The following is a 17185-nucleotide window of genomic DNA, read 5'->3' as shown; positions in this document are numbered from 1 at the left end:
TGGCAGTCTTGTTGTCACTTCCGGGCGAATAGGTTAGCTAGAAGGAACCCCCCCCATTACGCGACGGCGTAATCTGACGTCACTTCCGCGCGCCGCTGCAAACGTCAGTGTCGGGCGCAGACCGCAGCAGTGCGGCTTGCTGTTGGAAGTTCAGGCTAGGTTGTCTTTTGGGAGCCATGGAGAGTGACTTTTATCTGCGTTACTACGTGGGGCACAAGGGCAAATTCGGCCACGAGTTCCTGGAGTTTGAGTTCCGACCGGACGGTAAAAGCAGCCTGCCGCCCGCCGGGAGCGGGACCAGGCCTTGGGGCGGGCGAGTGGGGAGGCCGAGGGTCGGAAATCTGTGGGGAACTAGAGGAGGAAGGGGCTGAGACCTGTGCAGTGCGGATCTGAAAGGAGCGCCACTGTGTCTGCTCCACGGCGTCGTTTTATCCATACAACAAACGTTGGCTGAACGCCCGCCCACTGTGTGCCAGGCTCTGTTCCACTCTTTGGGGATACGACAGCGAAGATAGACAAACTTCCTCTCTCGTGGAACTTGTGTTTTATTGCTGGGAGAGAGATCATAAAAAGATGATTCCAGGCCGGGCGCGGTGGCTCAAGCCTGTAATCCCAGCACTTTGGGAGGCCGAGACGGGCGGATCACAAGGTCAGGAGATCGAGACCATCCTGGCTAACACGGCGAAACCCCGTCTCTACTAAAAACACAAAAAATTAGCCGGGCGAGGTGGCGGCGCCTGTGGTCCCAGCTACTCGGGAGGCTGAGGCAGGAGAATAGCGGGAACCCGGGAGGCAGAGCTTGCAGTGAGCTGAGATCTGGCCACTGCACTCCAGCCTGGGCGACAGAGCGAGACTCCGTCTCAAAAAAAAAAAAAAGATGATTCCAGATAGCAGTGAGTGGTCAGAAAATATGGTAGAATAATCGCTGGATGGGCTGCTTTTAGATAGGTTGGCCATTAGAGAGCTCTAATGGTATATTGCAGCTGAGCCCTAATTAGCAAGAAGGACCCAGCCTTGTGAAGCTCACAAGGAAGACCATTCTACCCAAAGGGAATACCAGAAGTCAAGGCTGCAGGGCGGGAATGAGCTTAGGCATGTCTCAGGTGGTCAGTGTGATTGAAGAGTGGTGAGCTGGGAGATGGCAGGAGATGATGTCGGATAGGTAGTAGGAGCCGCACCTTGTAGATCTTTATAGACCATGGTAAAGAGTTTGGACCTGGAAGGCTTTTTTTTTTTTTTTTTTTTTTTTGAGACGGGTTTCGCTCTTTTTGCCCAGGCTGTAATGCTATGGCGCGATCTCGGATCATTGCAACCTCCGCCTCCCGAGTTAAAGCGATTCTCCTGCCTCAGCCTCCCGAGTAGCTGGTATTACAGGCACCCACCACCACGCCCGGCTAATTTTGTATTTTTAGTAGAGACAGGGTTTCACCAGGTTGGCCAGGCTGGTCTCGAACTTCTGACCTCGGGCGATCCGCCGGCCTCGGCGTCCCAAAGTGCTGCGATTACAGGCGTGAGCCACCGCGCCTGGCCGGGCTTGGAAGGTTTTAAGCAGAGAAGAAATGTGATCTGTTCTTGAAAAAGCATTCTGGTTATTGGGTGCGAAATGGGCAACAGTGAAAACAGGGCTATTGATTAGGAGACTGTTGTCAAGACAAGAAAGATGTTGGGGGCCAGTCGCAGTGGCTCACGCCTGTAATCCCAGGACTTTGGGAGGCCGAGGTGTGCAGATAACTTGAGGTCAGGAGTTCGAGACCAGCCTGGCCAACATGGTGAAACCCCGCCTCTACTAAAAATACAAAAATTAGCCGGACGTGGTGGCAGACGCCTGTAATCTCAGCTGTTCCGGAGGCTGAGACAGGATAATCGCTTGAACCTGGGGCGGAGGTTGCAGTGAGCTGAGATAGTGCCAGTGTACTCCAGTCTGGGTGACAGAGCGAGACTGTGTCACAAAAAAAAAAAAAAAAAAAAAAAAAAAAGATGTCGGTTGGGACTACAGAGATAGTAGAAATGGAGAGAAAGATTTAGGAAACTGTTGGAGGCAGAATCAACTGGACTTTGATCGTTGATAGGATTTTTTTGGCGGAAGCACTGTGGTGAAGGAAAGAGGAATCAAAGATGACAGAAAACATCCATTAAGCGGGCTACAAAGATGTATCTGACAGGCCCCGACTGTGAGGGAGATGGATTTGTAAGCAGGGACCAAACAGCGTATTAGGTGTTGTGGTAAAAAGAAACAGAGGAGACTTGCAGCAGAGAAGGGGCACCTAGCCAAGCCTGAGGGTCAGAGGAGGCTTCCTACATAAAATGATGGGAGGAGGGGATGTGAGGTATTGGTTAGGAGACCAAGAAGAGTCAAGAAGGCATTTTAGACAACATGCAAAGAGGCTGAAAACCAAAAAGTGCTTGGGATGTTTCAGGCAGAAACCAAGTTGTTCGACTCCAGCTGTGTGAGAGAAGAATATTGCAGGAGTGAGGCTGGAAAAGCAGGCAGGGGCTTTGCTTAGCCGTATGCCATGTTGAGGAGTTTGGATTTTTTTTTTTTTTTTTTTTTTTTTTTTGAGATGGAGTCTTGCTCAGTCGCCCAGGCTGGAGTGCAGTGGCGCGATCTGGGTTCACTACAAGCTCCGCCTCCCGGGTTCACGCCATTCTCCTGCCTCAGCCTCCCAGGTAGCTGGGACTACAGGCGCCCGCCACCACGCCCGGCTAATTTTTTACATTTTTAGTAGAGATGGGGTTTCACCGTGTTAGCCAGGATGGTCTCGATCTCCTGACCTCGTGATCCGCCCGCCTCGGCCTCCCAAAGTGCTGGGATTACAGGCGTGAGCCACCGCGCCCGGCCGGATTTTAACCAGGAAGGCAACGGAAAGCCATTGACTTTATCAAAGTATTAGAGTAACCTAATCTGATAGATCTGTTACCACATCACCTTGTCCACTGTATGGACAGTGAACTGAATGTGAAGAAACTTGAGGCAGAGAGACAGCACAGAGACTGTTGGAATAAATTCACTGGGCTCATCTCACATGTATGTCTTCTAGTCTACATGTCTTCTGTTTCCTTCTATCTTCTCCTCATCCCCACCATGTATTCACATTAACCTGTTAGACGCACACATGGACAAAGGGTCTTGTGTACCAAATGTGCTCAGTGATAAAAGCAACAACTTTTCCATCACAGAAATAGAGTGTGGCACAGTCACATGATAATATATGTAAACAGCATCCTACAGTTTTCAAAATGTTTTCACAACTCATTTGAGCCTCAGGAGGTCCTATGTGCTGGTAAGTTATCATTTACTCTGCCTGTTTTCAGGACATTCACCTGCAAAAATGTGATTCGACAAAGTCAGAAAAGAGCCTGCCTGTGTTTTTACCTCACCTGAGCTGCTTTTTGCAGTAGTTGAGTGTCAGCTGTATATTTGGCTGTTTAAGCCTGAAGTGAAGAACTGAAAGACTAGTATTGTTGAACTACCTTAAGAGTAAATAATAAATGTCTTAGACACTTTGAGCAAGTTGGATACATTTTAGGCAACTGCCGATAGTCTTGGTATGGCATTGATGCTTTATTCGTGTTTTTATTATATGTTGAATTTGGCTTTTGTCCCCACAGGGAAGTTAAGATATGCCAACAACAGCAATTACAAGAATGATGTCATGATCAGAAAAGAGGTATGCCTTCTGAGAGGCCTTCATTTTCTACATTTCAGCTTTTTGTCTTGCATTGTTTTTGTTGTATCTAGTAGTATTGAAAGGTAAAGAACAGGGAGAGAGACACATGTCTGTAGACAGCTTCTGGATTATTTCCCAAATCATCTTTTAGTTGGGATTTTTTTATTTTACAATGTGGAATCAATTACTGGTAACCATTGACATACCTTGGTTTGAACCCTGAGTCTGCTGCTTACTACCTCATGTGACAGTGGGCAAGTTCCTGGCTGAACTTGATTAAGTCTCTGTTTCTTCACCTGCAAAAACAGGGAAAATAAAAGCTACCTCCCACTCCCAAGTGCTGTCATAAAATTAAATGTGTTATACTTAAAGTGCTCTGTATATTCCCTGGCACATAGTACACAATGGAGAGCTATTTAATTTGCATCTGAGTGGGAAAGGGAGCATGGGAAAGCAGTTGATATCGTTGAATGCATGTTAGATGTCAGGCATGGCATCTTATTTAACCCTGATTATAAGCCCATGTGATGGGGGAGGGTATTATAGCCCCCTTACAAATAAGAAAATAAAGGCCCAGATATCAATTATGAGACTTGTTCAGAGTTACCCCTGCTAGTAAGAGATACAGCAGGAATTCCCAATTAAAGGAATTCCCCAATAAAGTTTGTATTCTCCTCTCTGTGATTTCTACTACATCATTAAGGCTTCATCAAAGCTACTCTTTTAACCACTCTGCCACCTTTGAAAATGTCTTAGCATATATTTTTCATACTGTTGTTTTAGCTATCAGTTTCATGCTTATTCACACATGTCAACATTCTCACTATTTTTTTACACAGGCATATCTTTTCAAATACATTTTGCTCCTCAGGAGCGTATTACCTAGTTAAGAATAACTGGCCGGGCGCGGTGGCTCACGCCTGTAATCCCAGCACTTTGGGAGGCCAAGGTGGGCGGATCACAAGGTCAGGAGATCGAGACCATCCTGGCTAACACGGTGAAACCCCGTCTGTACTGAAAATACAAAAAAATATAGCCGTGGTGGTGGGTGCCTGTAGTCCCAGCTATTCAGGAGGCAGAGCTTACAGTGAGTCGAGATTGCACCACTGCACCCCAGCCTGGGCCACAGAGTGAGACTCCGTCTCAAAAAAAAAATAAACCAGGGCATGTAGGTGTTGCTGTCTCTTTTGTTTTGCTATAACAAAATACCTGAGACTGGGTAATTTTTAAGCCGTAAAAATATATTTCTCACAGTTTTGGAGGCTGGGAAGTCCAAGATCAAGGCACTGGCAGGTTCAGTGTTTAGTGAGGGCCCAGTCTCTGCTTCCACAACTGTGCCTTGTTTTTGCATCCTCCAGAAGGGATGAATGCAGTGTTCTCATATGGTGAAAGAACAAGCAAGGGGCCAGCTAGTTCTCTTAAGCTGTCTCCTAAGGTACTAATCCTATCCATGGGGGCTCTGCCCTCAAGGCCCAGTCAACTCTTAAAGGCCCTATCGATTAACACTGTTGCATTGGGGATTAATTTCAACATGAATTTTGGAGGAGACACAAAAATTCAAACCATAGCAGGGGGCATTCACAGATCTATTTTGGGTTTCTTTGTGAGTTGGCTGTGTGGACAGGCAGAAGGGCCATGTGAACAGGATGTACCAGGAGGTAGTAACAGCTAGATGGGGGACTGAGGTGCAGTTTATTAGATACTTCTGACCCTGTCCCTCACCTGCATCATGCCGAGGTTGAGCATGAATGTCTTCCCACTTAAGGAGATGCCAGAAATAAGTCTGCAGGAACAGTTATTTTTATCTTCCATCACTATCTGAGTCAAAGCACTGCTTAAGGATACAACATACATTTTGTCTTTTAACTTGCTTTCAGGCTTATGTACATAAAAGCGTGATGGAGGAACTGAAGAGAATAATCGATGACAGTGAAATTACCAAAGAGGATGATGCATTGTGGCCTCCTCCTGACCGAGTGGGCCGGCAGGTATTGATTATCCTGTAGTGCAGAAATCTTACAAATAAGATGAGGTTTAGTGCTCTGCATATGATAGTGAAACTGTGTGCATGTGTGTGTGATGGTGGTGGTGGTGGTGGTCAGCCCTGCAGAAAGCAGATTGCCAGCACCTTGGTCTAAGGAAGCATTAATCCCACAGGAAGGAACAGAGAGAACAAGTGCTGCTGGCCACCAAGAACCCAGCCTTGAATTTCTTCTTAGGACCCCCCACACTCCCTCCTCCACTTAAAGCTTTTGCTGCCTATCTCATTTACTAACTACTATGGACAAAGCATTGTGGAGATACAAAGAAAAATAGAACATGATTATTTCACCAATCTAATGAAAGGAAAATCATACAAATAATTCAGTATATGTATTTAAATTCATGTGTATTTATATACATTATATATTCATTCCGAGCACCGTTTTGTTAACTAAAAAATAAAAGCCACTATCATATTGAACTGAATTAACAGAAAAGGTATTTTCACTCTGACTGCTACCATCCTAATCCAGACTTCTGGACTTCTAATAGGTTCCCTTGTTTTTCCTCTTGTTCCATACCATCCATTTTTCCATCCTGAAAGCCAATGTAATTTTTTTTTTTTCCCCCCCGAGACGGAGTCTCGCTCTGTCGCCCAGACTGGAGTGCAGTGGCATGATCTCAGCTCACTGCAACCTCCACCTCCTGGGTTCAAGTGATTCTCCTGCCTCAGCCTCCCGAGTAGCTGGGATTACAGGCACACACCACCATGCCCAGCTAATTTTTGTATTTTTAGTAGAGATAGGATTTCACCATGTTGGCCAGGCTGGTCTTGAACTCCTGACCTCAGGTGATCCGCCCACCTTGCCCTCCCAAAGTGCTGTGATTACAGGCGTGAGCTGCCGCGCCTGACCCGTGTGATCTTTAAAAATGTAAATTTGCTTATGTATTCCACTGATTTAAACTCCAATGGCTTCCCACTGTACTTAAAATTTAATCTCCCACCTTATCTTTTACCATGCTTCCAGTCTGTCATGGTGTTCAAACCTTACTAGCTTTATTTCTGTTCCTCAGAAATACCTAGGTGGTTCTTACTTCAGGGCCTTGGCACTTGCCACATTCTGCCTAAAATATTCTTCCTTTAACTCTGTACAAGACTCTCTCTATTATTGAGGTCTTCAAAAGTCGGTTCCTCAGTGATATCTTGCCTGTCCATTCAATCTAAGAAGTCTCTTCCCATCATTAAGAAAAAGATCTGTTGTGCTGTCTTTGTGTGTGTGTGTGTGTGTGTGTGTGTGTGTGTGTGTGTGTGTGTGTGTTTTCTTTTTGCTTTCAGTTTCATCACAATATGTGTTGTCTTTGTAGCATTTATTGTCTAAAATTGTCTTACTTGCTTTTCAATTTTTTCACTGCTATATCTCCAGTGACTAAAATAGTGCCCATGTATAGTAAAAGCCCAATAATAATTTGTTAAATTAATATGAAAACCCATATAAACTCATGCCTAATAACCTCAAAATGATGGACCAACCCTTCAAGAAGAGTTTTTTAAAAAAATCCTACCCTCAGTACTTACTAAAGTTAACTTTAATTTATGTTCAAGGAATCTCAGTAATATCATATATATGTATTTTGCTTTACCATTTATAAAATTTTTATTTCTGTTAGCTCGTTCAACCATCACAACAATTCTGTGAAGAGGGAAGGGCATATTCCTTTATACCAGCAATAAGCCATTGGTACTGTAATTAAAATCAATCCCATTAATAATTACAAGAAAAGTTAATAACTTGGGAATGCATTTAACAAGATGTACAAAACTTGAAAGGGCTTTATAGAAGGACAAAAATATGTATCGTTTTTGTGGATGGGAAGATTCAGTATCATATAGATGTCAGTTTTCAACAAAGTAATTTATAAATTCACTCTTAATTCAAATGAAAATCGCAGTAGGGTTTTTCCGCTTAAAATCAAATAGAATAAGCATTAAATTCATGGAAAATCAGAGGCAAGAGTAGCCAAAATAATACTGGAGATTGCTTATAAAACTGTGGTCATTTATAGTATGATATTGCCTCGGGAATTGACAGCTAAACCAATGGAATAGCATAGACAGCCCAGAAACCAACTTATGAATATATGGAAACTTGGAACAGCGTACTACAGAGGTGGACTTTCACATTAATGGGAAAAGAATGAGTTATTTAACAAATTGTACCAGGACAGCTGACAATATATTTATGGAATGTTTTTAAATTAGGCTATAGAAATCAAAAATTTTAAACAGAATATAGACTATCTTTTATTATTTATGGATAGAGAAGGAGTTTTTAAAACTCCTTAAGGGGTAAGATTGGTAAATTTGACTTCTTTACAACTTAGGTTTGACAAAAGATGGCAAGATAAAGTTGAAAGATAAGCCATAGACTGGAAGAAGGTATCTGCAAAACATAAAACTGGCAAGAGTTTTCTATCCAGAATATATAAAGAATTAGAAAGTAATAAAAAGACAGTCCTGTGGCAGAATGTACAAAGGTTATGAATAACTTACAAGATCAAACAAGTGGCTAATAAATGTGAAAAGATTTACAGCTTCATTTGTAAAATGAAAGAACAACAGTGAGATACCATTTCAGACCCATTAGAATAACAACAGAAAAAATCTGCCGAGTTTAAAAAATGATACGAGAAAAGAGTGAGAGTAAAATTAGTATAACCGTGTTAGGGAGTAATTTTGTGGTATCTGGGAACATTTAAAATACTAGGAATTATATGGAGACATTTTCACATATGTATAAGGAGATGTATAGAAGAATATTCTTGCTACATTGTTTATAGGAACAAAAATTCATTTCAGTAGGGAAATGGAATACTATAGCATTTAAAACTAATGAGCTAGATCTGTGTAACTCAACATTGATAAATCTCAAAAACAATGTGGAATGAAAAATGCAAAAGGTATGTATAATATGACCATTTTTGTAAAAATTTTACAACACACTATCACGTCTAGGCCAGGCGCAGTGACGCATGCCTACATTCCCAGCACTTTTTTTCTAAATTGGGAGGCAAAGGTGGGAGGATGGCTTGAGGCCAGGAGCTCAAGACCAGCCTGAGCAGCACAGTGAGACCTTTTTTCTACAAAAAAAAAAAAAAAAAAAACCCTAAAAATTAACTGGGCATGGTGGCGCATACCTGTAGTCTTAGCTATTCGGGAGGCTAAAGGTGCAGGATGGCATGAGCCCAGGACCTCAGGGTTACAGTGAGCTATGATCCTACCACTGCACTTCAGCTTCAGTGACAGAGTGAGACCCTGTATCTAAAAAGAAGTAAGTGAAAACATACTACCAAACCTGAAACAAGAATGGAACAAATCGGGGCATACAGGAGGGAGAACAGAATGGAAGATAGACATAAATTTTGTAGTATTTTATTTCTTTGAAAAAAAAATCTGACACAAGTATGGCAATAATTTATAAATCTGAGTATTGGAAACATCTCAGCTTTTTCTATTTTCTGATTGAATTATAACAAAAAGTATACATGAATCAAAAAGAAGAAAAAGTAAGTAGGGCTCACAAGAATATAAATTCCACAGGGCAGAGATCTTTGGTTTGCTTGGTTTTACTTATCTGTCCTGAGCACTGAGAACAATACCGAGCACCCAGCAGGCTACACATAGATACTTTTTGAAGGTTTGTGGTACTCATGTCACTGTTTGGAAATTGAGACCCACCATCATACAGGTAGGGAGTGACAAAGTGGGGATCAAACCTAAGGTCTGGAAGTTGCCTAGATAGGTTAGATCCTTTAGTTTTTGTTTTTGTTTGTTGTTGTTGGAGACGGGGTCTCACTCTGTTTCCTAGGCTGGAATACAGTGATGAGATCATGGCTCACTGCAGCCTTGACCTCCTGGGGTAAAGGGATCCTCCCACCTCAGCCTCTGTAGTAGCTGGGACCACGGATGCACACCACCACATCCAGCTAGTTTTTGTATTTTTTGTAGAGATGAGGTTTTGCCAAGTTGCCCAGACTGGTCTTAAACTCCTGGGCTCAAGTGATTCTCCTGCATTGGCCTCCCAAAGTGCTGGGATTACAGGTGTGAGTCACCATACCCAGTCCAATCGTTCGGTATTTTTAAAACATAGATATATTCATGTTACTCCACATTGTTGATGATGAAAACTCATACAAAATAGTACATAGGCTGGGCGCAGTGACTCATGCCTGTAATCCCAGCACTTGGGAGGCCGAGGCAGGCGGATCATCTGAGGTCAGGAGTTCGAGACCAGCCTGGCCAACATGGTGAAACCCTGTCTCTATTAAAAATACCAAAAAATCCATCCTGGCTAACATGGTGAAACCCCGTCTCTACTAAAAATACAAAAAAAAATTAGCAGGGCGTGGTGGCAGGCGCCTGTAGTCCCAGCCACTGAGGAGGCTGAGGCGGGAGAATCACTTGAACCTGGGAGGCAGAGGTTGCAGTGACCCGAGATCATGCCAGTGCACTCCAGCCTGGGCAACAGAACGAGACTGTCTCAGGAAAAAAAAAAAAAAAAAAAAAGACCTACGTAGATTTTTCCAAATCTGAGAAATGGCAGAGCCTTGAGGGTACAACTTCTTTTAAATATGAGCTGTATTTATCTCTTGTTTCTAGTGTCCAGCACAGTTCAGTGCTCAGAATGAACTGCCCTTGTTTTTGTGACCGTCTGTAGTCAAGTTTGTGTGATTTGGCAAATGATTAATCCTTCTGTGTGTTTGATGAATAAGCCAATTCTACTTAGATTTTCTAAAATGTTTCTAGGAGCTTGAAATCGTCATTGGAGATGAACACATTTCTTTTACAACATCAAAAATTGGTTCCCTTATTGATGTCAATCAATCCAAGTAAGTGTGCATGATCTTTACATCCAGTTGTGTCTGTTTTGGAGCAGTTTGGTAAGAAACCTTAACCAAATTGGGACCATTATGGGAAGATCTGGGGCAAATGCAAAATGCAGGTGGGCAGCTTTGTCCTCCTTGTTAGGGAGGGACCCCAAATTATTTTTGAAAACTTGCTGCTACTGCATTCTTCTTGTTGACACACACATACAGATTAATGCATAGGAGCAGCCAGAACAAAAAATGGAATATGCCTAAAGAGTGCTCATGATAAACTGTAGAGTTACCGAGTCTGAATAGCTTTCTCAGTGTGACTGTTCAGACTGGCACATCTTAAAATCTGACTTCAGTGAAACTTGACATTTTTTAGGATCTAAATTTTATTTGATTTTAAATTTATTATTATTATTTTGAGATGGAGTTTCACACTGTCACCTGGGCTGGAGTGCAGTGGCGCAATCTCAGCTCACTGCAACCTCCGCCTCCTGGGTTCAAGTGATTCTCCTGCCTCAGCCTCCCAAGTAGCTTGGACTACAGGCACCTGGCAGCACACCTGGCTAACTTTTTTGTATTTTTAGTAGAGACGGGGTTTCACCATGTTGGCCAGGCTGGTCTCGAACTCCCAACCTCAGGTGATCTGCCTGCCTCGGCCTCCCAAAGTGCTGGAATTATAGGCGTGAGCCACCATGCCTGGCCTTAAATTTATTATTTTTTACAAAAGCATTGGTTTGTTGAAAAGGGATAAAAATTTTAAAATTCATGTTGTCAGTGGGGTAGATTATCAAGTTGAGGCATGAACCTATGTACTACAAAGAATCCTTAGAATTTGGCAACTTCTTTGGCTCTTAAGTTTTGAGGATTCAGGATTAGATACGGCTCACTTTTAGCAAATGTTGGGCATGATTGTCTTCCTTTGGACACTCTCCCTTCTTCTTAGCCAGTAATGCCACAGTAATCTTCAACCTCTTGGTCCTGCTTAGTACTACTACTTTTTTAAAAAGTGTTCCTAACTCTGAAAGTAATACATGCTCATTGTAGAAAATACAGGAAAGGTAGAAAAGTAGAAAGGGGAAAGTCATCCACAATCTTATCAATCAGACAACCCTTATTAATATCTTGCAGTGTTTCTTTTTAGTCTTTTTTTCTGTGCATTAATAGAATATATACTTTTTAAAAAGCATAAAAAATACAGTTGATTATTTTAATTATATTTTTTCACTTAATGTAAGCATTTCCCTATATTAAAAACTCAGCATATTTAAATTACCTCATAATATACCATTTTAATATATAGTCTTTTCCTTTTTTAGGGACACTTGATTGGTCAAAGTTTTAATGCCGTAATGCAAAGTTTTAATGTTCCTTTGCAAGGAACATCTTGATAGAGAAATCGCCAGTTTTATCTCAATGTTTTAAACTTTTTTTTTTTTCCTTTTGCATTTTAGGGATCCAGAAGGCTTACGAGTATTTTATTATCTTGTCCAGGACCTGAAGTGTTTGGTCTTCAGTCTTATTGGATTACACTTCAAGATTAAACCAATCTAGACTGAATATTGGTGTGGACATGGGGGAGTGGGTGGGAGTAGAAAATTTTGTGTATATCAGGGCAGTATTTTTTTATAAACTATAATTGATTGTCTTTAATAAATAAGTGATAAAATCCAATTTTTATTATTTTATAAAGATCTGAACATATGAACTCTTCTCAATTACTTTGTAAAACACTAACATTCTATGTGAAGTATTGCCCCAAAATCAAGTCTAATCAACTCTAGATATAACTACCATTTTATAGGAAATAAGAGAATACAGGAACATGTTTTAAAAATACAGTGGGACTTCAATCAGCCATATTGAGAAGAAATGGCAAATGATCTGGTTTCTTCAATAAATTACAAGGGAAACGGAATGGGAGCTTATAAAGGAGACTTAAGAGACACGTAATACAATGTTTGGACCCTATTTGGATAATGATTCAAAAAAATGTAAAATTAGACCAGATGTGGTGGCTTACACCTGTAATCCCAACACTTTGGGAGGCCGAAGCCAGCAGATCGCCTGAGGTCAGGAGTTCAAGACCTGCCTGGCTAACATGGTGAAACCCTGTCTCTACTAAAAACACAAACATTAGCTGGGCGTGGTGGCGTGAGCCTGTAATCCCAGCTACTTAGGAAGCTGAGTCAGGAAAGTTGCTTGGACCCGGGAGGCAGAGGCTTCAGTGAGCCAAGATCGTACCACTGCACTCCAGCCTGGGTGACAGAGCGAGACTCCATGTCAAAAAAAAAAAAAAAGGATTAATACCATTAAAGAAATTTAACACTGGTTTGATGATTTAGGTATGAAATAGTATAGTGGTTGGAGTTTTTAAAATCAACTTTTATAGATACAAATATTTTAGGTTTTCATAGGTATTTCAGTGTGGGGGAAAATGCTTTGGTTTCTTACATGATACAGGATAAAATGTCTGGTCTCAGAAAAGTTTTCCATTAATCCATTTTAAAATCAGAATACCAACAGCCATTCAGGACCAAGGCCAAGTTGTATAGATAGTGTGGGAATTTGTTCAGCAGGTAGACCTGTAGACAACTTTTTCTTTCTGCTAAATTGTGTGGCTTAAGCACAGTACTGGTTGAACAGATTGCACCTGCTGAAAGGAACTAGGTCTTACTAAGCCTCATTTGAAGGGAAGTGATTAGCCTAAACTCACCCCACTAAAAACAGGCCAGCCTGGGACAAGGTCCCAAGTGTCCTGACTCCTGGACCCATTCTTTTTCCACCAGACTCTACTCTTTCAAAGACTATGGGGCAAGTTAAGAACAGCACTGAGATGTCAGGGTTCCAGACTCCAGTGCACCTCCTCCTATAAGGGTACTTGGGGCAATGAAGCAAGTTGGTAGTAAAGTAGACATCAAAAAACGACACTCTAAAGAACTGACGGGACCTCAGGTGTTAAGTCTTTTTTGTTTTGTTTTCTGAGGCAAAAAATAACTTTAGTGTAGAAAAATATTCTTGGCTAGGTGCGGTGGCTCACCCTGTAATCCCAGCACTTTGGGAGTCTGAGGCGGATGGATCACCTGAGGTCAGGAGTTTGAGACCATCTTGGCCAACATGGTGAAACCCCATCTCTACTAAAAATAAAAGATTAGCCGGGTATGGTGGCACACGCCTGTAATCCCAGCTACTCAGGAGGCTGAGGCAGGAGAATCACTTGAATCCGGGAGGCGGAGGTTGCCGTGAGACGAGCTTTTGCCACTGCACTCCAGCCTGGGTGACAGGGGTGAAACTCTGTCTAAAAAAAAAAAAAAAAAAACCAGGCATGGTGGCTCATGCCTGTAATCCCAGCACTTTGGGAGGCCGAGGCAGGTGGATCACCTGACGTCAGGAGTTTGAGACCAGCCTGACCAACATGGAGAAACCCCATCTCTCCTAAAAATACAAAATTAACCTGGCATGGTGGTGCATGCCTATAATCTCAGCTACTCAGGAGGCTAAGACAGGAGAATCGCTTGAATCTGGGAGGCAGAGGTTGCGGTGAGCCGAGATCACGCCATTGCAATCCAGCCTGGGCAACAAGAGCAATATTAGGTATTTATTGTCTCAAAAACAAACAGCAGCAGCAGCAGCAAAAGAAAAAAAACAGGGTCTGACTGGTCTCAAACTCCTGTGCTGAAGCCATCCTCCTACCTCAGCCTCCCAAAGTGCTGGAATTATAGGTGTGAGCCACTGTGCCCAGTCTCTCTCTCTCTCTCTCTTTCTCTCTCTTTATCTATATCTATGTATATCTATATATCTCACCCAGGCTGGAGTTTAGTGGTGCAATCTTGGCTGACTGCAACCTCCGCCTCCCAGGCTCAAGTGATCCTCCCACCTCAGGCTCCCAGGAAGCTGGGACCATAGGCATGTGCCACCATGCCCCACTAATTTTTTGTATTTTTAGTAGAAATGTGGTTTCGCCATGTTGCCCCAGCTGGTCTTGAACTCCTGAGCTCAAGCGATCCACCGGCCTTGGCCTCCCAAAGCGCTGAGATTATGAGCATAAGCCACCGTGCCTGGCCCCTATTTATATCTTATACTGTCTATGTTTTGAAAAGTTATTTTTGATAGGTTCATCTTTTAGTCTTGCTACTCAAGATATGAGTAGTAGTTTACACATAATTAGTGTTAAAATCTTTTGCATTTGTCTGTGTAGTTACTATTCCCAATGAGTTTTGTGCCATCAGATGATTTCTCATTGCTTGTTAACATCCTTTTCTTTCAGACTAAAGAACCCTCTTTAGCATTTCTTGAAGGGCAGGTCTGGTGTGTTGACAAAATCCCTCAGCTTTTGTTTGTCTAGGAAGTCTTTATTTTTCTTTCATGTCTAAAGGATATTTTTGCTGGAAATACTATTCTAGGATAAATGTTTTTTTTCCTTCAGTACTTTAAACGTCATGCCACTCTCTCCTGGCCTGTAAGCTTTCCACTGAGAAGCCTGCTGCCAGATGCATTGGAGCTTCTTTGTGTGTTGTTTCTTCTTTCTTGCTGCTTTTAGGATCCTTTCTTTATCTTTGACCTTTGGGAGTTTGATTATTAAATGACATGAGGTAGTCTTATTTGGGTTAAATCTGCTTGGTGTTCTATAACTTTCTTGTACTTGAATATTTATATATTTCTGTAGGTTTGGAAAGTTCTGTTATTATTCCTTTGAATAAACTTTCTATCCTAATTTCTCTCTCCCTTCTCTTTAAGATCAGTAACTCTTAGATTTGTCCATTTGTGGCTATTGTAGGCATGCTTCATCCTTTTTTATTATTTTTTCTTTCAATTCTTCTGTGTATTTTCAAATAGCCTGTCTTCAAGCTCACTAATTCTTTCTTCTGCTTGATCAGTTCTCATGTTGAGAGACCCTGGTGCATTCTTTGGTATATCAGTTGAATTTATCAGCTCCAGAATTTCTATTTGATTTTGAAAATTATCTCCATCTCTTTGTTAAATTTATCTGGCAGGATTCTGAGTTCCTTCTCTGTGCTATCTTGAATTTCACTGAACTTCCTCAGTGACAGTGAATTCTCTGTCTGAAAGGTCACATATCTCTGTCACTCTGGGATTGGTCACTGGTGCCTTATTTAGTTCATTTGGTTAGGTCATGTTTTCTTGGATGGTATTGATGTTTGTGAGTGTTGTTCAATGCAGAGCATTGAAAATTAGGTATTTATTGTAATTTTCACAGTTTGGGCTTATTTGTACCCATCCTTCTTCAAAAGGCTTTTCCAAGTACTCAAAGGGAAATGAGTGTTGTGATGTAAATATTTGGTCACTGCAGCTGTAACTGCATCAAGGGGTACCCCAAACCCAGAGATGCTGTGACTCTTGTAGACGCAGAGGTACTGCCTTGATGGTCTTGAGTAAGATCTGAGAGAATTCCCTGAATTACCAGGCAGTCTCTTGTTCTCTTCCCTTACTTTCAAATAAATGGTGTCTCTCTCCATGCTGAGCTGCCTGGAGTTGGCAGAGGAGTGACACAAGCACCCCTGTGGCCACCACTGCTGGAACTGTGCTGTGTCAAACCTGAAGCCAGCACAGTAGTGGGTCTTGCCCAAGGCCCATGGTTACTATTGCCTGATTTTTGCTGATGTTTATTCAAAGCCCAAAGGCTCTTTAGTCAGCAGGTGGTGAATCCAGCCAGCCTTGTGTCTTACCCTTTGGGGTGGCAGGTTCCCTTCTGGCCCAGGGTGGGTTTAGAAATGCTATCCACGAGCTAGGGCATGGAGTCCGGGCTGTAGAAACCTACTTGGTGCTTTATTTTACTGCAGCTGAGCTGGTACCCAAGTTGCAAGACCAAGTCCTTTTTACTCTTTCTTCTCTTTTACTTAAGCAGAAGGAGTCTCTCCCTATGGCAACCATTGCTGGGAATGCACTGGGTCACACCTGAAGGCAGCACAGTACTGGGTGTTACTCATGTTTATTCAAGGCCCAACAGCTCTTTAGTCAGCGTGTGATGAATCCTACCAGGAGTGGGTCCTCTCCTTCAAAGCAGCGGGTTCCCTTCTGGCCCATAGTAGCTCCAGAAATATCTGGGAGATAGAGCCTGGCAAGGGGGGCTTCAGGACTCTGTGTGGTGTTTTATTCTACGGTGGCTGGGATGGTATCCAAGCTGTAAGACAAAGTCCTCTTTACTTTCCCCTCTCCTTTCCTCTAAGGGAAAGGAGTCTCTCCTGGAGCTGTGAGCTGTGCTGCCTGGGGTTGGGGTACTGGTGACATAAGCACTCCTTTGGCTCCACAGCTGGTATCTCACTAGGCTGTGTGCACCCCAACTCCACCAGCTCTGAGCTCAGCACAGCACCAGGACTTGCCCAGGAACTGCTGTCTTTGTGGCCTAGACTGCCTTTCAAATTTATTTAGGACTCTGGATCACTTTAGCCAGTGGTGGTGCAGCTCGCCAGAACCTGACCACTGGGATGGATGATTCCCCTCTGGCTAGGGTTTCTCTAAGTGCTTCCTCTGTGGGCACTTGCTGAATTCTGCCCTGAGTTGCTTTCCACGGTGGCAGGGCAGCACTTGGTTCCAATGCAAAGTGCCATAAGCACATTCTCTCTCTGTGCCAGGCAGCCAGCTGCTGCCAGAGGATGAGGGAGGGGTGGTGGTAGCAATTCAAGACTGTCTTTCCTACCCTC

The 17185-nt window shown here is 42.7% G+C and overlaps 1 protein-coding gene across 1 annotated transcript; it reads left to right on the top strand.

Annotated features, from left to right (window-relative positions):
• Positions 1-20: 20 nt before the first annotated feature.
• Positions 21-12211, top strand: MAGOH (mago homolog, exon junction complex subunit). The gene is made up of 5 exons (XM_003891908.5): positions 21-264; positions 3610-3668; positions 5546-5656; positions 10456-10538; positions 11978-12211. The coding sequence occupies exons 1-5, from the start codon at positions 177-179 to the stop codon at positions 12075-12077; spliced, it is 441 nt and encodes a 146-aa protein (XP_003891957.1). The 5' UTR covers positions 21-176; the 3' UTR covers positions 12078-12211.
• The last annotated feature ends 4974 nt before the right edge of the window (positions 12212-17185 follow it).

The sequence above is a fragment of the Papio anubis genome, chromosome 1 (genome assembly GCF_008728515.1).
Source record: "Papio anubis isolate 15944 chromosome 1, Panubis1.0, whole genome shotgun sequence".
NCBI lineage: Eukaryota > Metazoa > Chordata > Mammalia > Primates > Cercopithecidae > Papio > Papio anubis.
The sequence above is the reverse complement of the archived record's forward strand: the minus strand, read 5'-3'. Positions and strand labels throughout refer to the sequence as shown.

Coding starts and splice junctions, on each gene's coding strand:
- MAGOH (XM_003891908.5), top strand. CDS start 177: ATGGAGAGTGACTTTTATCTGCGTTACTACGTGGGGCACAAGGGCAAA. Junction 3,669..5,545: donor ATGTCATGATCAGAAAAGAG/GTATGCCTTCTG, acceptor ACTTGCTTTCAG/GCTTATGTACATAAAAGCGT. Junction 5,657..10,455: donor CTGACCGAGTGGGCCGGCAG/GTATTGATTATC, acceptor AAATGTTTCTAG/GAGCTTGAAATCGTCATTGG.